Source organism: Acipenser ruthenus, chromosome 36, assembly GCF_902713425.1.
Source record: "Acipenser ruthenus chromosome 36, fAciRut3.2 maternal haplotype, whole genome shotgun sequence".
NCBI lineage: Eukaryota > Metazoa > Chordata > Actinopteri > Acipenseriformes > Acipenseridae > Acipenser > Acipenser ruthenus.
The window spans coordinates 4464826-4491615 of NC_081224.1; the positions used below are offsets into that span (position 1 = coordinate 4464826).

The 26790-nt window shown below is 43.0% G+C and overlaps 1 protein-coding gene across 1 annotated transcript; it reads right to left on the bottom strand.

Moving 5' to 3' along the window:
* Positions 1 to 633: 633 nt before the first annotated feature.
* LOC117402092 (UPF0390 protein zgc136864) lies at positions 634 to 22501 on the bottom strand. Its single transcript, XM_034002964.3, is given in 4 exon segments — positions 634 to 858; positions 860 to 958; positions 9951 to 10006; positions 22310 to 22501. Coding segments are annotated over 4 exon segments (282 nt in total). The 5' UTR covers positions 22404 to 22501; the 3' UTR covers positions 634 to 825.
* Positions 22502 to 26790: the final 4289 nt, after the last annotated feature.

A 26790-nucleotide genomic window follows, 5' to 3' on the forward strand; every position in this document is an offset into this window, starting at 1 on the left:
ATCACGTCATTGTCTGTTTTTTGACATCCTAGTAAACATGGTTCCTTATTTCTATGTGAGCAGCAAGTAAGTCCTTTCTGTAAGTTCCCTGTATCCTGCAGAATTTTGCATTACTTTAAGATAGACGCACGCATCAGCATTTCATACATTCATCGCCATGGTTTCAATGTGAACTTTAGGCATTATAAATGAATGCACTTTAGACATCAAAACAGTATAAAACATTAAAAAACACAAAAACAGATCAACACAGTTATTACTTTCTGTTTTGCCTAATTTTCGTTGATATATTTGCTTTGAAATATGAGCTTTATCTAGCCTCGGATGACTCAAGGGTAGAAGCATTTAATATCATCAAAACGCCGTTTTCACTACATGTATGCGTAATACTACGGTATTACTAATAGTACGAGCACAAATTCGGAGGTCATTATATTTCAATGTAATGTTTCTCTCTCTCTCTCTATTTTTTTTAAAGCCCAAATGCTTGAACAAAACATACTTACTGTATTTTACCTTTAAAAATACCTGCACACGACAAGCACCAATGACTAAAGACAATAAAACGTCTGTCTTTAAATAGTGTCAAGAGCAATCAGACCATATCTCAAAATAAAAATAAACACCAAAACCTCAAATTTGAATCAATTTAATATTAAAAAACAAACAAAAAACCTTTACATGTATTTTTTCGTAAACAAACAAATCCAGAATATTTGATATTAAAATAAAGGTATGGACAAAAAAAAAAAAAAAAAGAAAAACACCCCCCCTCATACTACTACTGAACCCCCTGCCCGCCTGCCCTCCCTCCTCCAGGAGGCGCTACTTGTTTCCTCTGCTGGGAGCGCTCTGCACTGTCCGACGCCTTCACGATGCTCAGCTTCTTGTGCAGGTTGCTGCTCGCCTTCATCGTCACCTCGTGCTCGATTTTATTACGGATCGCCACCTCCAGATTCTGTGAGAAGCGATACATTCAACAGCAAATGTTTAATCTTTATCAAACACTTTATTTATTGAAGACATCGAAAAAGAATACTATACCCTCCCCAAACACAGTGGTCCCGGTGAGGCTGAATCACTTGGATCCTTCAGACCCAACTTGACAAAGCGCTACTAGGAACCAGCTGAGCTTAGATGAGCCGCTTAGCTTCCTGTTTGTACATTTAATGATGTTCTAAGTCAAAAGGTTTGTCACTGAATTAAGTTTCTTTCATGTTGATAGTTTAATACAGAGCAGGGATGGAAATAAGACTCCCATTGCATAGCAGTTTGATCCATTCCTGGTTTTACTAGGAGTTTAAGAGCGTGTTACATATACACTGAGGCTAATCACTCTTGCAGTACAACCTGGAATGGGTAAAACTGCTATGCAATAGGAGTCTTGTTTGCATCCCTGCAGAGGTTTTCAAAACTAACTGGGGCATGCTCTGAAGTGACAGAGGACTGCACGACCCCCTCCTAATACACACTCCCTTATTAACACAGCACACAGAGGACTGCACGACCCCCTCCTAATACACACCCCCTTATTAATACAGCACACAGGGGACTGCACGACCCCCTCCTAATACACACTCCCTTATTAATACAGCACACAGAGGACTGCACGACCCCCTCCTAATACACACTCCCTTATTAATACAGCACACAGGGGACTGAACGACCCCCTCCTAATACACCCCCCCTTATTAATACAGCACACAGAGGACTGCACGACCCCCTCCTAATACACACTCCCTTATTAATACAGCACACAGGGGACTGCACGACCCCCTCCTAATACACACTCCCTTATTAATACAGCACACAGGGGACTGCACGACCCCCTCCTAATACACACTCCCTTATTAATACAGCACACAGAGGACTGCACGACCCCCTCCTAATACACACTCCCTTATTAATACAGCACACAGAGGACTGCACGGCCCCCTCCTAATACACACTCCCTTATTAACACAGCACACAGGGGACTGCACGACCCCCTCCTAATACACACTCCCTTATTAATACAGCACACGGGACTGCACGACCCCCTCCTAATACACACTCCCTTATTAATACAGCACACAGAGGACTGCACGGCCCCCTCCTAATACACACCCCCTTATTAATACAGCACACGGGACTGCACGACCACCTCCTAATACACACTCCCTTATTAATACAGCACACAGAGGACTGCACGACCCCCTCCTAATACACCCCCCCTTATTAATACAGCACACAGAGGACTGCACGACCCCCTCCTAATACACACTCCCTTATTAATACAGCACACAGAGGACTGCACGACCCCCTCCTAATACACACCCCCTTATTAATACAGCACACAGGGGACTGCACGACCCCCTCCTAATACACACTCCCTTATTAATACAGCACACGGGACTGCACGACCACCTCCTAATACACACTCCCTTATTAATACAGCACACAGAGGACTGCACGACCCCCTCCTAATACACACTCCCTTATTAATACAGCACACAGAGGACTGCACGACCCCCTCCTAATACACACCCCCTTATTATACAGCACACAGAGGACTGCACGACCCCCTCCTAATACACCCCCCTTATTAATACAGCACACAGAGGACTGCACGACCCCCTCCTAATACACACTCCCTTATTAATACAGCACACAGAGGACTGCACGACCCCCTCCTAATACACACTCCCTTATTAATACAGCACACAGGGGACTGCACGACCCCCTCCTAATACACACTCCCTTATTAATACAGCACACAGGGGACTGCACGACCCCCTCCTAATACACACTCCCTTATTAATACAGCACACAGGGGACTGCACGACCCCCTCCTAATACACACTCCCTTATTAATACAGCACACAGAGGACTGCACGACCCCCTCCTAATACACACCCCCTTATTAATACAGCACACAGGGGACTGCACGACCCCCTCCTAATACACACTCCCTTATTAATACAGCACACAGGGGACTGCACGACCCCCTCCTAATACACACTCCCTTATTAATACAGCACACGGGACTGCACGACCACCTCCTAATACACACTCCCTTATTAATACAGCACACAGAGGACTGCACGACCCCCTCCTAATACACCCCCCCTTATTAATACAGCACACAGAGGACTGCACGACCCCCTCCTAATACACACTCCCTTATTAATACAGCACACAGAGGACTGCACGACCCCCTCCTAATACACACTCCCTTATTAATACAGCACACAGAGGACTGCACGACCCCCTCCTAATACACACTCCCTTATTAATACAGCACACAGAGGACTGCACGGCCCCCTCCTAATACACACTCCCTTATTAACACAGCACACAGGGGACTGCACGACCCCCTCCTAATACACACTCCCTTATTAATACAGCACACGGGACTGCACGACCCCCTCCTAATACACACTCCCTTATTAATACAGCACACAGAGGACTGCACGGCCCCCTCCTAATACACACCCCCTTATTAATACAGCACACGGGACTGCACGACCACCTCCTAATACACACTCCCTTATTAATACAGCACACAGAGGACTGCACGACCCCCTCCTAATACACCCCCCCTTATTAATACAGCACACAGAGGACTGCACGACCCCCTCCTAATACACACTCCCTTATTAATACAGCACACAGAGGACTGCACGACCCCCTCCTAATACACACCCCCTTATTAATACAGCACACAGGGGACTGCACGACCCCCTCCTAATACACACTCCCTTATTAATACAGCACACGGGACTGCACGACCACCTCCTAATACACACTCCCTTATTAATACAGCACACAGAGGACTGCACGACCCCCTCCTAATACACACTCCCTTATTAATACAGCACACAGAGGACTGCACGACCCCCTCCTAATACACACCCCCTTATTATACAGCACACAGAGGACTGCACGACCCCCTCCTAATACACCCCCCCTTATTAATACAGCACACAGAGGACTGCACGACCCCCTCCTAATACACACTCCCTTATAAATACAGCACACAGAGGACTGCACGACCCCCTCCTAATACACACTCCCTTATTAATACAGCACACAGGGGACTGCACGACCCCCTCCTAATACACACTCCCTTATTAATACAGCACACAGGGGACTGCACGACCCCCTCCTAATACACACTCCCTTATTAATACAGCACACAGGGGACTGCACGACCCCCTCCTAATACACACTCCCTTATTAATACAGCACACAGAGGACTGCACGACCCCCTCCTAATACACACTCCCTTATTAATACAGCACACAGGGGACTGCACGACCCCCTCCTATTATTCATTTCTTAGCAGACGCCCTTATCCAGGGCGACTTACAATTGTCACAAGATATCACATTATACATTATTTCACATTATACAGATATCACATTATTTTTACATACAATTACCCATTTATACAGTTGGGTTTTTACTGGAGCAATCTAGGTAAAGTACCTTGCTCAAGGGTACAACAGCAGTGTCCCCCACTGGGGATTGAACCCACAACCCTCCGGTCAAGAGTCCAGAGCCCTAACCACTACTCCACACTGCTGATACACACTCCCTTATTAACACAGCACACAGAGGACTGCACGACCCCCTCCTAATACACCCCCCCTTATTAATACAGCACACAGGGGACTGCACGACCCCCTCCTAATACACACTCCCTTATTAATACAGCACACAGGGGACTGCACGACCCCCTCCTAATACACACTCCCTTATTAATACATCACACAGAGGACTGCACGACCCCCTCCTAATACAGCACACAGGGGACTGCACGACCCCCTCCTAATACACACTCCCTTATTAATACAGCACACTCCCTTATTAATACAGCACACAGGGGACTGCACGACCCCCTCCTAATACACACTCCCTTATTAATACAGCACACAGAGGACTGCACGACCCCCTCCTAATACACACTCCCTTATTAATACAGCACACAGGGGACTGCACGACCCCCTCCTAATACACACTCCCTTATTAATACAGCACACAGGGGACTGCACGACCCCCTCCTAATACACACCCCCTTATTAATACAGCACACAGGGGACTGCACGACCCCCTCCTAATACACACTCCCTTATTAATACAGCACACAGGGGACTGCACGACCCCCTCCTAATACACACTCCCTTATTAATACAGCACACAGGGGACTGCACGACCCCCTCCTAATACACACTCCCTTATTAATACAGCACACAGGGGACTGCACGACCCCCTCCTAATACACACTCCCTTATTAATACAGCACACAGAGGACTGCACGACCCCCTCCTAATACACACTCCCTTATTAATACAGCACACAGGGGACTGCACGACCCCCTCCTAATACACACTCCCTTATTAATACAGCACACAGGGGACTGCACGACCCCCTCCTAATACACACTCCCTTATTAATACAGCACACGGGACTGCACGACCACCTCCTAATACACACCCCCTTATTAATACAGCACACAGGGGACTGCACAACCCCCTCCTAATACACACTCCCTTATTAATACAGCACACAGGGGACTGCACGACCCCCTCCTAATACACCCCCCCTTATTAATACAGCACACAGGGGACAGCACGACCCCCTCCTAATACACACCCCCTTATTAATACAGCACACAGGGGACTGCACGACCCCCTCCTAATACACACTCCCTTATTAATACATCACACAGAGGACTGCACGACCCCCTCCTAATACAGCACACAGGGGACTGCACGACCCCCTCCTAATACACACTCCCTTATTAATACAGCACACAGAGGACTGCACGACCCCCTCCTAATACACCCCCCCTTATTAATACAGCACACAGAGGACTGCACGACCCCCTCCTAATACACACTCCCTTATTAATACAGCACACAGGGGACTGCACGACCCCCTCCTAATACACACCCCCTTATTAATACAGCACACAGGGGACTGCACGACCCCCTCCTAATACACACCCCCTTATTAATACAGCACACAGAGGACTGCACGACCCCCTCCTAATACACACTCCCTTATTAATACAGCACACAGGGGACTGCACGACCCCCTCCTAATACACACTCCCTTATTAATACAGCACACAGAGGACTGCACGACCCCCTCCTAATACACACTCCCTTATTAATACAGCACACAGGGGACTGCACGACCCCCTCCTAATACACACTCCCTTATTAATACAGCACACAGGGGACTGCACGACCCCCTCCTAATACACACTCCCTTATTAATACAGCACACAGGGGACTGCACGACCCCCTCCTAATACACACTCCCTTATTAATACAGCACACAGAGGACTGCACGACCCCCTCCTAATACACACCCCCTTATTAATACAGCACACGGGACTGCACGACCACCTCCTAATACACACTCCCTTATTAATACAGCACACAGGGGACTGCACGACCCCCTCCTAATACACACCCCCTTATTAATACAGCACACAGGGGACTGCACGACCCCCTCCTAATACACACCCCCTTATTAATACAGCACACGGGACTGCACGACCCCCTCCTAATACACACCCCCTTATTAATACAGCACACAGAGGACTGCACGACCCCCTCCTAATACACCCCCCCTTATTAATACAGCACACAGGGGACTGCACGACCCCCTCCTAATACACACTCCCTTATTAATACAGCACACGGGACTGCACGACCACCTCCTAATACACACTCCCTTATTAATATAGCACACAGGGGACTGCACGACCCCCTCCTAATACACACCCCCTTATTAATACAGCACACAGGGGACTGCACGACCCCCTCCTAATACACACCCCCTTATTAATACAGCACACAGGGGACTGCACGACCCCCTCCTAATACACACTCCCTTATTAATACAGCACACAGGGGACTGCACGACCCCCTCCTAATACACACTCCCTTATTAATACAGCACACACGGGACTGCACGACCCCCTCCTAATACACACTCCCTTATTAATACAGCACACAGAGGACTGCACGACCCCCTACACATACACACCCCCTTATTAATACAGCACACAGAGGACTGCACGACCCCCTCCTAATACACCCCCCCTTATTAATACAGCACACGGGACTGCACGACCCCCTCCTAATACACACTCCCTTATTAATACAGCACACAGAGGACTGCACGACCCCCTCCTAATACACACTCCCTTATTAATACAGCACACAGAGGACTGCACGACCCCCTCCTAATACACACTCCCTTATTAATACAGCACACGGGACTGCACGACCCCCTCCTAATACACACCCCCTTATTAATACAGCACACAGAGGACTGCACGACCCCCTCCTAATACACACTCCCTTATTAATACAGCACACAGAGGACTGCACGACCCCCTCCTAATACACCCCCCCTTATTAATACAGCACACAGGGGACTGCACGACCCCCTCCTAATACACACACCCTTATTAATACAGCACACAGGGGACTGCACGACCCCCTCCTAATACACCCCCCCTTATTAATACAGCACACAGAGGACTGCACGACCCCCTCCTAATACACACTCCCTTATTAATACAGCACACAGAGGACTGCACGACCCCCTCCTAATACACACTCCCTTATTAATACAGCACACGGGACTGCACGACCCCCTCCTAATACACACCCCCTTATTAATACAGCACACAGGGGACTGCACGACCCCCTCCTAATACACACTCCCTTATTAATACAGCACACAGAGGACTGCACGACCCCCTCCTAATACACACTCCCTTATTAATACAGCACACAGGGGACTGCACGACCCCCTCCTAATACACACTCCCTTATTAATACAGCACACAGAGGACTGCACAACCCCCTCCTAATACACACTCCCTTATTAATACAGCACACGGGACTGCACGACCCCCTCCTAATACACACCCCCTTATTAATACAGCACACAGGGGACTGCACGACCCCCTCCTAATACACACTCCCTTATTAATACAGCACACAGAGGACTGCACGACCCCCTCCTAATACACACCCCCTTATTAATACAGCACACAGGGGACTGCACGACCCCCTCCTAATACACCCCCCCTTATTAATACAGCACACAGGGGACTGCACGACCCCCTCCTAATACACACTCCCTTATTAATACAGCACACAGAGGACTGCACGACCCCCTCCTAATACACACTCCCTTATTAATACAGCACACGGGACTGCACGACCCCCTCCTAATACACACTCCCTTATTAATACAGCACACGGGACTGCACAACCCCCTCCTAATACACACCCCCTTATTAATACAGCACACAGAGGACTGCACGACCCCCTCCTAATACACACTCCCTTATTAATACAGCACACAGAGGACTGCACGACCCCCTCCTAATACACCCCCCCTTATTAATACAGCACACAGGGGACTGCACGACCCCCTCCTAATACACACTCCCTTATTAATACAGCACACAGAGGACTGCACGACCCCCTCCTAATACACACTCCCTTATTAATACAGCACACGGGACTGCACGACCCCCTCCTAATACACACTCCCTTATTAATACAGCACACGGGACTGCACAACCCCCTCCTAATACACACCCCCTTATTAATACAGCACACAGAGGACTGCACGACCCCCTCCTAATACACACTCCCTTATTAATACAGCACACAGAGGACTGCACGACCCCCTCCTAATACACACTCCCTTATTAATACAGCACACGGGACTGCACGACCCCCTCCTAATACACACTCCCTTATTAATACAGCACACAGGGGACTGCACGACCCCCTCCTAATACACACCCCCTTATTAATACAGCACACGGGGGACTGCACGACCCCCTCCTAATACACACTCCCTTATTAATACAGCACACAGGGGACTGCACGACCCCCTCCTAATACACACTCCCTTATTAATACAGCACACAGGGGACTGCACGACCCCCTCCTAATACACCCCCCCTTATTAATACAGCACACAGGGGACTGCACGACCCCCTCCTAATACACACTCCCTTATTAATACAGCACACAGAGGACTGCACGACCCCCTCCTAATACACACTCCCTTATTAATACAGCACACGGGACTGCACGACCCCCTCCTAATACACACCCCCTTATTAATACAGCACTCCCTCTTCATTTCACTCTGAGGGGCATCCAAAAACAGCAAAATACTGAAAACAGTCAAGGGCCCTATACAGAAAATGAGAATATTTACAATTCACTGCCACAGGGTTAGAATGAAGTCTCCCATTGCATAGCAGTTTTACCCATTCCAGGTTTTACTACAAGCTTGATCAGCCCCAGCATACAGGTAACAAGCTCAGGTGTTTCTTATTAAACTCACAGTAAAACCAGGAATAGATCAAGCTGCTATGCAGTGGGTCTTACTGCCACCCCTGCTGTACACAGGACTGCCTAAAAGAATAAAAGAAAATACTGAATTATCGAATTGTGAAATAGAGGGAGCACTGCATATTATATAAAGACATCCCTATGTAGATTTCTAACATGAAAAGAATTGTATTATTCTTAAATGAGGCGTACATCCAGGGCCTGTCTGGTGCAACGTGTCTGTGTATCACGACGTCCTGAAAACCTTCATCTAAGTGCTAAACGTTGATAAGCCTGTCTAAATATAACCTTTGTCAAAAACGTGCAGGTCAAATACAGGTCAAGGGAGGGGTGTCCAATCACTCCAATCCAGGTTTAACAAGTAAAACGAGATCATCAGCTACTTCAGGGTCTTGGAGGTTTAATGGGTTCAATTGAGCAATTTAAAACAGAGTTGGAAGTAGAGGAAGGCCCTCCAGGACCACGACTGACCAGCCGCGTTCAGGTGTCAACACGGTAGAAAGTGTACCGCGTTCTGGCCAACTTGCGTACATTGCATTCAGAAATACAAAAGCTTCTCACCTTTTTCAGTTTCTGCTGCTGAACGACATGGGCCTTTTTAGGAGCTATTACTCTGCCTGTGAAGTGAACATAAAACACAAACAAATTAAAACACACGTTTTTGTGCCAAGTTATTGAGCAACGTTGCATATTTCTATTAACTCTGCTGTTCTTGCTGTCACAACGACGTGCTGCATGCTGCAGCCGTGAAGGGGCGACACGTGGGAATTGCTTGACTGACAGTACGACTGTCTGCGTGAAAACAAACAGATTCCATTATTAAACAACATGCACACGGACCCTTACCAAAAAATACAGCAGCATGAATGAATATTAAACAACATGCACACGGACCCTTACCAAAAAATACAGCAGCATGAATGAATAGTAGAAGATTTTGGATGCCGTCATTTTGTGACGCTACAGTCAGCACTCACGTCCGACCCTGTCAAATGCTGACTTCAGTGACGGTTAAACGAGCGTGACGCATATCTGATTATTTCATTTTGGCCCGTTCCAATCCTTGTCCGTTTTTTCAGGGAAAATAAAAGATACAATGTCAAAAATACATAGCTGAAAGGACTGTGTTTTAAAGTAAGTAGGCTTCTATTTTGATGTACTGTAGTTGGTTTTGTTGGTACAGTACTGTATTTTCAACAGAAGTAGTATTTTAATTCAGAACGATTCTGAAAATATCACAACACGTGGACTGTAATACAGTACACACTGTAGCAGGAGGGCAGCTGATCTGCAAGACAATGTGGGAATGGACCCGATTATGGACTGGGAGTACTCTGTAAATAATGTGTGTTTGTAAACTGTGTTATTCTTGTTCAGATCTGTTAGTGTTCTCTGTGTTTTGGTGCTTGTGTGACAGAGCTGAGAGACTGCCTGTGTGTGTGCGTCACTGAGGGGGGTGGGAGCAGGTCTGACACGACCAGTCAGAGAAAGGGAGTGTTGGACCAATGAGCGAGGAGCGGGGAGGGGCTTGGGGGTGTGTGTGGAGAGGACAGTCTGAAATAGAGAAGCGGGACCTGGAGGTGGCAGAATTGAGAGAAGAGATTGAGTGTGTGAGTGAGAGGACAGGAGAGGAGAGGAATGACAGCCACTATTCATTAACAGCTCAAAAAATAAAATAAATCCAGCCGGAAATATCCTGGAAACGCTGGAGATCAACGCTATACTTTTAAATCCAGTACATATTGTAGCAGTATGTAAAATTCCCCATTAACGACACAACAGCAAATGCAACTTTTGTTTTCTTTTTTTTTTTTTTTTTTTTAATTTGAGAGGCATTGCAGCAAGCGGCTTGGGCGCTTTGGCAATGCCGCCGGTGGTTATTTTGCAACCCTGTTACTTGTAATAATGCACCTTTGGAGAGAGCTGATATGTTTAAATACTTAGGTGTCAATATCGATACTACTCTTAAATTTGAAAAACACATAAAAGAAATATGAAGTAAAATTGAGAGGAAACTCGGATTGTTGTATGGCCAGCGTCATTGCTTACATTTTACATCAAGGTTTAAATTAGTTAAGCAACTTCTGTTTCCTGTTCTGGACTACAGTGATGTGATTTACATGACTGCTAGTAAGGAGTCACAGAAGAAGACTGATACAATGTTCAACAGGATTTGTAGATTTGTTCTTCAGTGTACTCCAGGGGTTGGCAATTCAATTGGTGGCCAAATGAGCTGCGGGCGGCCGCAGAGCGGGACACTTACCATTGAAAACAAATCAAAAAGGAATAAAGTGACTCTGCGTTCCTGTGTATGAGGGTTCCATACCACAGCCAGGCATCAATGAAACGCAGTGAAGCATTTCAAATAAAAACAGGTGCTACTTTTACTTTATGTTTTTGTGCATTCCTGTGTATGAGGGTTTCAGTACCATAACAAGACCGTATATCAAATATTAATCCATATATATATATTCTTATGAGACTTAAATGTAACACACTGTATGCAAACCCTGATATACAAATGTATTGTTTTCCCACAATCAGCAAGCACTTTGGAATCAATATTGCAAAACACTTTCTGCTTAGTGGCAAGAAATGTATTGTAGCAGAAAAAAAAATATTCAGCGATAAAAGGCACTTTACAGAGTGTTTAAAAGGGACCAAAAACAAAGTACACAGAAAGAGTACTTGGAACTGCAAACACAAGTCAAAAACGAAGTTAGAAAAGGCCAAGAGAGAGATAGAAATCAATATTGCTAAGGGGGCTAAAACCAATTCCAAAATGTTTTTCCAATATTATAACAGCAAGAGAACATTCAAAGAGTAGGTTAAATATCTAAGACACAAATGGCAAAATCATAGACAAAGAAAAAAAATATATTAAATGGATTACTTTTCACTGGTTTTCACAAAGGAGGACACGGACAACATGCCCCACATGTCAACCTGTTCCTATCCAATTTTAAACAACTTTAGCATAACAGAGGCAGAAGTGTTAAAGGGACTAGGAGCTCTTAAAATAAACAAATCCCCTGGGGTGGATGAGATCCTCCCAATAGTACTCAAAGAAATGAAAGAAGTTATTTACAAACCGCTAACCAAGATCATGCAACTGTCTCTTGACACAAGGGTTGTACCGACAGACTGGAAAATAGCAAACGTAATACCGATCCACAAAAAGGGAGACAAAACCGAACCAGGTAACTACAGACCAATAAGCCTGACTTCTATTACATGTAAAATTATGGAAACTATAAGAAGATCCAAAATGGAAAATTACCTATATGGTAACAATATCCTGGGAGACAGTCAGCATGGTTTTAGGAAAGGGAGATCGTTTCTAACTAACCTACTTGACTTTTTTGAGGATGCAACATTGACAATGGATAATTGCAAAGCATACGACATGGTTTATTTAGATTTCCAGAAAGCTTTTGACAAAGTCCTGCATAAAAGATTAATTCTCAAACTGAACGCAGTAGGGATTCAAGGAAATGCATGCACATGGATTAGGGAGTGGTTAACATGTAGAAAACAGAAAGTACTGATTAGAGGAGAAACCTCAAAATGGAGCGAGGTAACCAGTGGTGTACCACAGGGATCAGTATTAGGTCCTCTGCTATTCCTAATCTACATTAATGATTTAGATTCTGGTATAGTAAGCAAACTCGTTAAATTTGCAGACAACACAAAAATAGGAGGAGTGGCAAACACTGTTGCAGCAGCAAAGGTCATTCAAAATGATCTAGACAGCATCCAGAACTGGGCAGACGCATGGCAAATTACATTTAATAGAGAAAAGTGTAAAGTACTGCAGGCAGGCAATAAAAATGTGCATTATAAATATCGTATGGGAGATACTGAAATTGAAGAAGGGAACTATGAAAAAGTTGACTCAGAAACGTCTTCATCAGACAATGTGAGGAAGCTATAAAAAAAGGCCAACAAAATGCTCGGATATATTGTGAGAAGTGTTGAATTTAAATCTAGGGAAGTAATGTTAAAACTCTACAATGCATTAGTAAGACCTCACCTAGAATATTGTGTTCAATTCTGGTCACCTCGTTACAAAAAGGATATTGCTGCTCTAGAAAGAGTGCAAAGAAAAGCAACTAGAATTATCCCGGGTTTAAAAGGCATGTCGTATGCAGACAGGCTAAAAGAATTGAATCTATTCAGTCTTGAACAAAGAAGACTACGCGGTGATCTGATTCAAACATTCAAAATCCTAAAAGGTATAGACAATGTTGACCCAGGGGACTTTTTTGACCTGAAAAAAGAAACAAGGACCAGGGGTCACAAATGGAGATTAGATAAAGGGGCATTCAGAACAGAAAATAGGAGGCACTTTTTTACACAGAATTGTGAGGGTCTGGAACAACTCCCCAGTAATGTTGTTGAAGCTGACACCCTGGGATCATTCAAGAAGCTGCTTGATGAGATTCTGGGATCAATAAGCTACTAACAACCAAACAAGCTGAATGGGCTGAATGACCTCCTCTCGTTTGTAAACTTTCTTATGTTCTTGTGTTTGTTGGAATTAATTTCATCAACATAACAGGCTCTCTGTATTTATTTGTTGTTGTTTTATGAAATCGCCTTGGTGCCCTTGGGTTGGATTTGTTTTGCCTTTCTGCCCCCTAGAACTGCCTTGGTGCCCGAGTCTCCACGCCCAACGAAGGCAACATTGCCTTGCCCTTCATGACCTTAACTTCATGCCCTGAAGTAACAATAATAAAATTGGAATTATTGTTTTGTATCATTTTCTCTGAACCAAATAACATGATATTTGTCTTTTTTCCATTTAAAATCAATCCATTTTTAACAAACCATGAAGTTCAAGAAAATCATTCTGTAGTGTCTCAGTTAAATCATGGACATTGTCAGAGCTGTAATAAACCACAGTGTCACCCGCATACATGTGTGCAGAACGTATTCTGCAGACAGCAGGCATTCATTAATAAAAATAGAAAATAAGAGGTCCAAGAATTGACCCCTGAGGGACACCTAAGGATACAGGCATAAAATCAGATTTCTTTCTGTCAAAGACAACAGCTTGGGAACATTCTAATAAATATCATTTAAACCTCAAAAGTGTGGTATCCGTAATTCCAAGACTTAAACATAAAATACTTTTTTAATAAGTTAACTAAATTAAAGGCCTTAGAGAAGTCAATAAAGATGGCAACAGTTATTTTCTTTCTCTATAGCCCAGTGTATATCATGTGTTAATTTCAGCAATGCTGTCATTGTCTAATGAGCTTTTCTAAAACCAGTTTGATAATTAATTAATAATTATTTGTTGTTAAATAATCAGTCAGTTGAATTTGGACAATTCTTTCAATGATCTTTGATAGAACTGGTAACATCGCCACTTTCACCAGACATCAGTGACATATTAATTAACATAGTAAGCTGACTTTTCAGAGCATAAGCAGCAAACTTAGCCTTCACGCTAACAGCATACATCCAATCGAACAAATATTGTTGCTGCATGATAAGCCAAAAAGAATCTTCTCCGAAATCTTCCATATTCTAATATCTAATAAAATATTGAAACACAAAATGAAACATAGATTTTTTTATTTTATTTTTTTTAGATTTTTTTTCTTTTTTTTCCAGGTCTCGCACCGTTCTGCTGCAAGCAGGTAGAGGCAAGGCTATTTTTCTTCCAGTAAGTCTATTGTGTATTATAAGTTATTAAAGTTTACACTTAAGAACATAAGAAGAACATAAGAAAGTTTACAAACGAGAGGAGGCCATTCAGCCCATCTTGCTCGTTTGGTTGTTATTAGCTTATTGATCCCAGAATCTCATCAAGCAGCTTCTTGAAGGATCCCAGGGTGTCAGCTTCAACAACATTACTGGGGAGTTGGTTCCAGACCCTCACAATTCTCTGTGTAAAAAAGTGCCTCCTATTTTCTGTTCTGAATGCCCCTTTATCTAATCTCCATTTATGACCCCTGGTCCTTGTTTCTTTTTTCAAGTCAAAGAAGTCCCCCGGGTTGACATTGTCTATACCTTTTAGGATTTTGAATGTTTGAATCAGATCGCCGCGTAGTCTTCTTTGTTCAAGACTGAATAGATTCACTTCTTTTAGCCTGTCTGCATACGACATGTCTTTTAAACCCGGGATAATTCTGGTCGCTCTTCTTTGCACTCTTTCTAGAGCAGCAATATCCTTTTTGTAACGAGGTGACCAGAACTGAACACAATATTCTAGGTGAGGTCTTACTAATGCATTGTAAAGTTTTAACATTACTTCCCTTGATTTAAATTCAACACTTCTCACAATATATCTAAGCATCTTGTTAGCCTTTTTTATAGCTTCCCCACATTGTCTAGATGAAGACATTTCTGAGTCAACATAAACTCCTAGGTCTTTTTCATAGTTCCCTTCTTCAATTTCGCTATCTCCCATATGATATTTATAATGCACATTTTTATTGCCTGAATGCAATACTTTACACTTTTCTCTATTAAATTTCATTTGCCATGTGTCTGCCCAATTTTGAATGCTGTCTAGATCATTTTGAATGACCTTTGCTGCTTCAACAGTGTCTGCCACTCCTCCTATTTTTGTGTCGTCTGCAAATTTAACGAGTTTGCTTACTATATCAGAGTCTAAATCATTAATGTAGATTAGGAATAGCAGAGGACCTAATACTGATCCCTGTGGTACACCACTGGTTACCTCACTCCATTTCGAGGTTTCTCCTCTAATCAGTACTTTCTGTTTTCTATCTGTTAACCACTCCCTAATCCATGTGCATGCATTTCCTTGAATCCCTACTGCGTTCAGTTTGAGAATTAATCTTTTATGCGGGACTTTGTCAAAAGCTTTCTGGAAATCTAAATAAACCATGTCGTATGCTTTGCAGTTATCCATTTTCAATGTTGCATCCTCAAATGAGTCAGGTAGATTAGTTAGACATGATCTCCCTTTCCTAAAACCATGCTGGCTGTCTCCCAGGATATTGTTACCATATAGGTAATTTTCCATTTTGGATCTTATTATAGTTTCCATAAGTTTACATATAATAGAAGTCAGGCTTATTGGTCTGTAGTTACCTGGTTCGGTTTTGTCTCCCTTTTTGTGGATTGGTATTACGTTTGCTATTTTCCAGTCTGTCGGTACAACCCCTGTATCTAATAAAATATTGAAACACAAAATGAAACATGACTAACATGTATAAAGAGGATCAGGAGGAGGAAGGCTGGAAACATTTTAATACTATGTCTTCATGTCAATTAATTTGGTTTTAACTGATAAAACAGAGGGGTTTTATGCCTTAAAATTCTATCTTTTAATTATTCATTTTAAACAACACGGGCTTAAAACGTAAAAAGAGCAAAACATGTACAAAGGTTAAAAAACAAACAAAAACCACCCGTCTCAAGCAGGACTCATTACAATACCTAATGCCTTTCTAAACATCTATTCTAAACTCTCCACCCACAAAACCCAGTCTACTACTTGACCACCCTGACTCTCCTCCGGTTGCCCCTCCTGCCCTCTCCTCTTTCTCTCCTCTCTCCATTGCTGATGTTTCCGACTTACTGTTGAAATCAACTACTGCCATGTGCCCCCTGGACCCCTGGCCGACTAACCTTGTTCGTCTCTGTGCTTCTGATCTTGCTCCCTCCATTCCGCACACTCTCAACCTGTCCCTGGGCTCGGTTCCTGCTGCCCTTAAACTTGCCCGAGTTACGCCGGTACTCAAAAAACCCTCCCTCGACCCGGCTGACTTATCTAATTTCCATCTCATCTCCAATCTCCCTTTTCTCTCCAAAACTCTTGAAAGGGCTGTAGCCAGTCAACTGATGAAACATCTCATGGATAACAATCTGCTTGAATCTCTACAGCCTGGCTTCCGGCCGCATCACAGTACTGAAACTGCTCTGCTCTGGATTGTGAATGATCTCCTGCTCAATGTTGATGCTGGTGCTCCCTCTGTGCTTGTCCTCTTCGACCTAACAGCCGCTTTTGACAGCATAGATCACTGCCTCCAGAAGTACTGGGATCTCTGGAACCTGTCTCTCCTGGATGTCCTCTTACCTATCCAGATGCATGCAGTCTGTTTCCTATGTCCCCCAAAGATCTGTTCTTGGGCCCCTTCTCTTCAATATCTACATGCGTCCCTTGGGTCACCTCATCCGCCAACACAGCCTCATGATTCACTCCTATGCTGACGACACCCAGCTCTACTTAAAACTCGACCCTGGAAGTCCCTCTGCCATGGTGCGGCTCTCGGCGTGCATTCAAGACATTGAGGCCTGTATGTATGCCAATTTTCTTCAGCTGAACACTAGCAAATCTGAACTCCTTCTAGTAGGATCTAAAACTCAACTTAAGAATATAAATATAGCTGCCCTGAACCTCGTAAACTGTCGCTGCTGCCTTCCCCCACAGTACGAAGCCTTGGTGTACTTCTTGACAGCAACCTCTCCAGAGTCTGTCCCTACCTTTCCCTCGCGGAGATACTTTGTCATGCATTCGTCTCCTCTCGACTTGACTACTGCAACCCTCTTTATGGTGGTCTCCCGGCACACACCATAAACTGACTGCAGCTAGTTCACCGAATGCCGCTGCCAGGATCCTTACCAGATGTAAAAAACGTGATCACATCACCCCCCCCCCGTCTTGCCCAGCTGCACTGGCTACCTGTAAAGTTCAGGATTATTTTCAAAACTCTCCTGCTCACCTACAATGCCCTTCATCACACAGGTCCCGAGTACCTCCTCACCCTGCTGACCCGCTATGTCCCTGCCCGCAAGCTGAGGTCCTCCGACTCTGGACTGCTTGTTATCCCCAAGCATAAGTGCACCACACAGAGCCATGAGCTTGTTTAGCTTCATGGCTCTGACTCTTTGGAACTCTCTCCCAGCTTTGGTGTGTGATGCTCCCACCGTCGCTCGCTTTAAATCAGCTCTCAAGACCCACCTGTTCTCTCTTGCTTTCCATGCTCTTTAAGCGTGATATCTGTTATTAGCTGCTGTGTTGCTGCTAGTATTTCATGTATTATGCTACATTATGGATTAGGGAGTGGTTAACATGTAGAAAACAGAAAGTACTGATTAGAGGAGAAACCTCAAAATGGAGCGAGGTAACCAGTGGTGTACCACAGGGATCAGTATTAGGTCCTCTGCTATGATTTAGATTCTGGTATAGTAAGCAAACTTGTTAAATTGTGTTGCAAACACTGTTGCAGCAGCAAAGGTCATTCAAAATGATCTAGACGGCATTCAGAACTGGGCAGACACATAGCAAATGACATTTAATAGAGAAAAGTGTAAAGTATTGCATGCAGGCAATACAAATGGCATTATAAATATCATATGGGAAATACTGAAATTGAAGAAGGGATCTATGAAAAAGACCTAGGAGTTTATGTTGACTCAGAAATGTCTTCATCTAGACAATGTGGGGAAGCTATAAAAAAGGCCAACAAGATGCTTGGATATATTGTGAGAAGTGTTGAACTTAAATCAAAGGAAGTACAACCCCTGTGTCAAGAGACTGTTGCATGATCTTGGTTAGCGGTTTGTAAATAACTTCTTTCATTTCTTTGAGTACTATTGGGAGGATCTCATCTGGCCCAGGGGATTTGTTTATTTTAAGAGCTCCGAGTCCCTTTAACACTTCTGCCTCTTGTTATGCTAAAGTTATTTAAAATTGGATAGGAACAGGTCGACATGTGGGGCATGTTGTCCGTGTTCTCCTTTGTAAAAACCTGTGAAAAGTAATCATTTAATATATTTGCTATTTTTTTCTCTTCGTCTATGATTTTGCCATTTGTGTCTCTTAGACATTTAACCTCCTCTTTGAATGTTCTCTTGCTGTTATAATATTGGAAAAACATTTTTGAATTGGTTTTAGCCCCCTTAGCAATATTGATTTATATCTCTCTCTTGGCCTTTCTAACTTCCTTTTTGACTTGTGTTTGCAGTTCCAAGTACTCTTTCTGTGTGCTTTGTTTTTTGTCCCTTTTAAACGCACTGTAAAGTGCCTTTTTTCGCTGAATATTTTTTTTAATTGATCTATTAAACCATTTTGGCCATTGTTTTCTCTATTTTACTCCAATCTACTTCTGTTAGTCTGTTTCATACCTTCATAGTTTGCTTTTCTAAAATTGTAAACCTTAGCTTTAGTCATTACTTTTGGGGTTTTAAAAAACACTTCAAATGAGACCATGTTGTGGTCTGTGTTTGCCAATGGCTCTCTGACCTCTGGTTTAGTTATTCTGTCTTTGTTATTTGAAAAGACTAAATCAAGGCATGCCTCCCCTCTAGTCGGTGCCTTGGCAAATTGCGTTAGGAAGCAGTCATTCGTCATTTCCACCATTTCAATTTTGTCCGTCGTACTCCCCACCGGGTTTTCCCATTTTATATGGGGGAAGTTGAAATCCCCCATTAGTATGGCTTCTCCTTTTCTACACGCATTTCGAATGTCATTGTATAACAGATTATTTTGCTTGGCGTCTGAATTTGACGGTCTATAGCATGCTCCTATTATTATGCCCTTTGAATTGTTGATTATTTTGAATAGTTGTAAAGCATTAAAATATATTTTAAACCAAAACTATGTAATACACAGTGTAGTAGTGTTAACATCACTGTTGCTAAACATTGTAACAATAACACGCATCAAAATCTGTGGATATGACGCACATTGCATTGTGGGTAGCATATTACTTTGGGCTACAAACGTAGCGCTTTCTAAGTCACAGTCTGGTACGAGGCTTGCAAATGAGAATTTGTTCTCAAGGGTTTTACTTGGTTAAAGAAAAGGAATGATTGATTGATTCGTATTTCAGGTGAATGTTTAGTAATTACCAGGGATCCTAGTTTTCCGCAAAAAAAAAGTAGGAAGTAGGGCTTCTGATTTTCGGTTTTAACCGATAAAACACGAAAAACACCCCCAATAAAAAAAAAACAAAAACAAAAAAACCCAGAAAAACTGTGGAAATGGTTAATCAATTCACGCTGACTTTACCCTTTACCCATTAAAAAATAAAACCTACTACAAAAATAATAATAAATACATTTCTGGGCAATGTCCCGCCTTCCTGACTTGCATCTGTCATTGATTCGTTCTGAAAACTTTAAACCCGCCCCAACTACTGAGTGACAGCACACGCCTACATTTCTGTATTGGAGACTCCGCTTGCGAGATTTAAAACGAGATTACAATCAGGATGGAGGCTTGTTAGCGGGATTTCAAACTGTATTACAGTTAAGATACGGAGGATTTAAAACAGAATTGACACAAAAACCCAGGAAGAATGTGCTCGTGCCCGTAGGGATTTCGTTGTGGACGACAGCAAAGGAAAGAAGGTACAATTTAAGTGTGCAAATACTGTCGAGTGACTATACGTATTTTAACACAAAAATTAAAAAAAAAAAAAAAACCGCTCAAGCATTTTGTTAAGTAACCGAAAACACTAATTTCATACAGAATATGAAAAACGAAAGCCCCCCCCCCCCCCTCAAAAAACTATTTACATAAAACTCGAAAATAGCTAAAAATAAGCACCGAAAAATACAATGAATAAAACCCGAAGCCCTAATTATAAGATACACAAACAGTACTACTGAATAACAGTTTACAGGAAGTATTTATTGGTACACTTGCAAATTCGAAGGAAGTTACAAGCTCACCAGACTGCCATCAATTAATAATGTAAACAAACGTACCATTTTACTTTAACCATTACAAATACGTCTGTGTACTAATAATAAAAAAAAACAAACAATAGTATTTATATGAGTTTATCTCGCGTTAGTCTTCGTCACCTGGATGGCTATTGCCAAACTCCTTGGCCCGATCTTTAGGGGTGATTTTTTTTTATCGTATTTGGCATCTTTAAACAGCTTGTTGAGTAGCAAAAACTCACTGGATACTGAAGTAAACTGCACGTTTCAACCGTGACCTCTGTACCCCTGAAGCAGTTTTATTGAACAAGCATGTTTACTGAATTGAAAGCTTTAAAGCAACATTGCCTGTGTTGATGATTCGATATGATAGATGTATTGATCTGGTTATCAAAACCCACAAAAAAGCCTTGCATGTTTTTTGCAAGTGTAAAACTAAGAATTCTCCGACAGCATAGACAATCCGTGTTCTTCCGCGTTATTATGCAGCAAACGGGTTCCTAGCATCCCTGGTATTAAGCACATAAAATACACAAATGTTACAATTGCAAATAGTGTAGTTGCTATTTGTTACAATGGGGAGCAACATCGGCGGTGATTGTGATGTCATAACTTACGCTGCTGACTGGGCGGGTTTTGGGGCGGGTTTTCAGGAGGAAGGGGGCGGGGTTTCAGGAGGAAGGGGGCGGGGTTTCAGGAGGAAGGGGGCGGGTTTTCGTTCTGCAGATATATACTCTTGCCGGGTGCAGAGTGCAGACGGGCGGTATCGCGCATCGCGCCTGTCTCAGGCTTAACACTGGCATGTATTATAGTGTATGTCACATACATTTTAAAATGTTTGGAATGGTACTCCGTTAAATGTTCACAATGTTGTATTATTAAAGTACTATTCATATGGTAAATTGTGTAAGTCGTGTTCAATATACCCACTTTACGTTATATCATATTTATTATATTGCTTAAAAATGTGCAGAGTAAAATACTTCTGGCCCCGACTACTCCTATTTTTTATTCCAATCTGGCCCCCTTCAACTAGCTGAAGAGCCCTGGCATACAGGTTAGTGATCTGTCGAACTACCCCAATATAAAGTTCAGGCAACGCATTTACATATTCCTGGGGTCCAGTGACTCAACCCAGTATGTCTAAGCTTTTAATTATTTTTAAATTGCGGACCGACTCGTATCCACGCAGAGGAAGGACTAGCTCAGCTTGACAGCGCACTAACCCACCCCTCACCCCGCTTATGTAACCCCGGGAGCCTCACCTCCTTTCTTCGGCCCCTTGTTCTTCGCATGCTGCTGATTTGGTTTCTTCGTTTCGGGTTTCTGGGCTTTAAACTTGCGTTTGCCTTGCGCCATGCTGCTTCAGTCTCGGTGGTAAAGCGCAGGGTTGTGGGATACTGAGGGGCACGGAGAAAGGGATTGTGGGATACTGAGGGGCACAGAGAAAGGGATTGTGGGATACTGAGGGGCACGGAGAAAGGGATTGTGGGATACTGAGGGGCACGGAGAAAGGGATTGTGGGATACTGAGGGGCACGGGAGAGGGCGATTTTTCACACAGCAAAAAGGTCGTGTTGTCTATTTGGAAAATTATTTTAAATACATCTGAAGGAGTTTCCTACGGAAGCCCATTGCGGCCACACATAAAAACATTATATATATATATATATATATATATATATATATATATATATATATATATATATATATATATTAGCTCAAAGAGCCAGCTGCCCTATATATATAGTCATATATGTATATATATATATATATATATATATATATATATATATATATATATATATATATATATATGTATATGTATATATGTATTTGACTATCACGTATTTTCGTGACAGAGAATTAACACGTAATTACGTGACAGGGAGTTACACGTAATTTCGTAATAGGGATAATTTATGGGGGCTTTTTACAACCATGTTGATCCCTTTCAATTTGAAGACCACCACCAACATGACTATGGGATATGCCTGCCCATTGGGTAGGCATCGCTGAGCTCTCTATATCAGAGCTGCCGATAGGCCCCTTCCTGGGATAACGCACTCAGTCCCTTCCACCGAGGGGTTAAAACTGCCATCCTGAGAAAGCCATTTCTCTTTTTCCTTCTCAAGACGGTACAGTAGGACTTTGGTGTCTAGCTGAGCGTATTGATAGAAAGAGCATTCGTGCTGAAAGCCGGCTTGCCGATTTCCTGTAATCACTGACTCTCTATTCGAGTCTCTTCTCCTGTTTTCGCAGCCTCCTCGCTTGCTTTGTAGGCTGCTCTGTTTTTTACTGTCTGTCGTGTGTGAATGACTGCCTGTGCAGTCACCCTGTGATTGATTGTCTTTTCTTTCTTGGGAGAATACAATTCCTTCACAGGGCTAAGCTTTGCCGCATCCCCGCTGTCGAGTGATTCCCCCAGCCGTCGTTTGGCAGCTGAAGTGGGCCTTGTTGTTTAGCTGCCGTTGTGTGTCCCCCGTCTGTGTTAGACCGCACGGCCCAAGAAAGCCACCCCAAACTGCCCCGCCACAACCTCAGCTGCCCCAGCAGGGCCCCTGAAGGCTGGTGGCTTGAGACCCTCTTTTCGGCACTACAGCTGCAGTACTGGCGCGCTTACACCTCGGACACCTGGGTGCTCGCCACCGTGCAAGCGAGCCATTCGTCTCAGAGACCCCACCTCCCACGGAGAGGGGTACTACTCAAGGTACTTTCTGGTGTCCAAAAAAGATGGCGTCACCATCAACGATGCAAAGAGTCGGCTTACACCGGTGCAGTGCACAATGTACTTGGGGCTCTGGCTGGACTCCAGTATGATGCTCACATACCTGTCGGACGACAGAGTTGCAGCTATCCAGGGTTGCCTCTCCCTGTTTCGACAGGGATCGCAGGTCATCCTCAGATTGTGCCAGAAACTGTTGGGTCTGATGGCCGCAGCCATATAGGCCATTCAGCTGGGTCTACTTCGCATGCGCCCGCTACAAGCGTAGCTCAATGTGTTCCACCTACATCCCAAGCGCGACAGACACTGTCAGCAGCCCTACGCTGGTGGAGGATGCCCTCTCACCTGCGCGAGGGTGTGAACATGGGAGTGGTGTTGAACCACCAAGTGGTGACGACAGGCGCCTCCAGCTTGGGTTGGGGAGCAGTCTGGGAAGGCAGAGGAATCCTCAGATCCTGGTCGGACCGCTGGATGTCCCTGCATATAAACATGCTGGAGCTGCAGGCGGTCTCCCTTGCTCTCCACCATTTCCTCCCAGTGCTAAGAGGTACACATGTGTTGGTCCAGACAGTCAACAAAACTGGAGGCGTATGTCAACCACCAGGGTGGCCTACGGTCCCCGGAGTTGCATCGGGCGACGCACATTCCCGGAGCGGTGAACTGGGCAGCGGACCTCCTCTCAAAATATCTTACATTACTAGGATTCTTCCCCTAAAGTACTTCTTGGATATTATAAACAAATACCTTATTATATAGGCTTTTATACTATGTGTGCTTATGTATGTATGTATGTATTCAGATGCATGTGTATGTTTGTGGATGTATACAGTTGTAGTCAAAAGTTTACATACCCCAATGGAAATTTATAATTTCTAGAAATTTATCAAAAACAAATAATTTTAGAAAAAATCTTTTGTAGCAAAAGTTGTGCTTTGAGGATGAGGAAATACAAAATAAATATACAAAATAAATATACAAAAGTCGTGTTGTATTTTATTGTATCAGCAGCTTGCAAGGTTACAGTTTTAATGATAATTCCAATTCTATACAACCCATCATGATATGATGTTTTATTAAATTAACATTATGTTGCTGCAATTACGTATTCAGACTGTCACCATGACACGGCTTTCAATGCTGCCACCTTCTGGGGAAAAAAGGAAACTGCAACCAGTTTTTAAAGCTTTTGGAGGCACACTTTAAAATAACTAACTACACACAGACTGACACACACATAAAATCCATTCACACACACACACACACACACACACACACACATCCTGTAAGGACCAGTCACAATTATAAAGAGACAGAAAAATAACACATTGAATGCAGAATGTGTTTAAAAGTTTATTTAATATTAGGGCTGTCAAGCGATTAAAAAAAAAAAAAAATCTTAGTTAATCCTGGTTTTAATCGCATATTTAATTGATACAATTACTGCATCTTATTTGTTTGTTTTGTTACTGATGCTATTATTATTATTATTATTATTATTATTATTATTATTATTATTATTATTATTATTATTATTATTATTATTATTATTTATTTTAAAGCTCTTCTTATTACCTATACGGCCTAACATGGTCTTGGACCACAGGTTTTTTTTATCCCAAAAGTAGACAAATCTAAATCTAAAACATAATGGCCAAAATGGTTTCATAGATCAATTAGAAAAAATTATTCAGCGAAAAAAGGCACTTTACAGAGCGTTTAAAAGGGACTAAAAACAAAGTACACAGAAAGAGTACTTGGAACTGCAAACACAAGTCAAAAAGGAAGTTAGAAAGGCCAAGAGAGAGATAGAAATCAACATTGCAATATTATAACAGCAAGAGAACATTCAAAGAGGAGGTTAAATGTCTAACAGATACAAAGGGCAAAATCATAGACAAAGAAAAAAAAAATAGCAAATATATTAAATGATTACTTTTCACAGGTTTTTACAAAGGAGGGCACAGACAACAGGCCCCACATGTCCACCTCTTCCTATCCAGTTTTAAATAACTTTAGCATAACAGAGGCAGAAGTGTTAAAGGGACTAGGAGCTCTTAAAATAAACAAATCCCCTGGGCCAGATGAGATCCTCCCAATAGTACTCAAAGAAATGAAAGAAGTTATTTACAAACCGCTAACCAAGATCATGCAACAGTCTCTTGACACAGGGGTTGTACCGACAGACTGGAAAATTGCAAACGTAATACCAATCCACAAAAAGGGAGACAAAACCGAACCAGGTAACTACAGACCAATAAGCCTGACTTCTATTATATGTAAACTTATGGAAACTATAATAAGATCCAAAATGGAAAATTACCTATATGGTAACAATATCCTGGGAGACAGTCAGCATGGTTTTAGGAAAGGGAGATCGTGTTTAACTAACCTGCTTGATTTTTTTGAGGATGCAACATCGACAATGGATAATTGCAAGCATACAACATGCTTTATTTAGATTTCCAGAAAGCTTTTGACAAAGTCCCGCATAAAAGATTAATTCTCAAACTGAACGCAGTTGGGATTCAAGGAAATGCACGCACATGGATTAGGGAGTGGTTAACATGTAGAAAACAGAAAGTACTGATTAGAGGAGAAACCTCAAAATGGAGCGAGGTAACCAGTGGTGTACCACAGGGATCAGTATTAGGTCCTCTGCTATTCCTAATCTACATTAATGATTTAGATTCTGGTATAGTAAGCAAACTTGTTAAATTTGAAGACGACACAAAAATAGGAGGAGTGGCAAACTGTTACAGCAGCAAAGGTCATTCAAAATGATCTACACAGCATTCAGAACTGGGCAGACACATGGCAAATTACATTTAATAGAGAAAAGTGTAAAGTACTGCATGCAGGCAATAAAAATGTGCATTATAAATATCATATGGGAGATACTGAAATTGAAGAAGGAATCTATGAAAAAGATCTAGGAGTTTATGTTGACTCAGAAATGTCTTCATCTAGACAATGTGGGGAAGCTATAAAAAAAGGCCAACAAGATGCTCGGATATATTGTGAG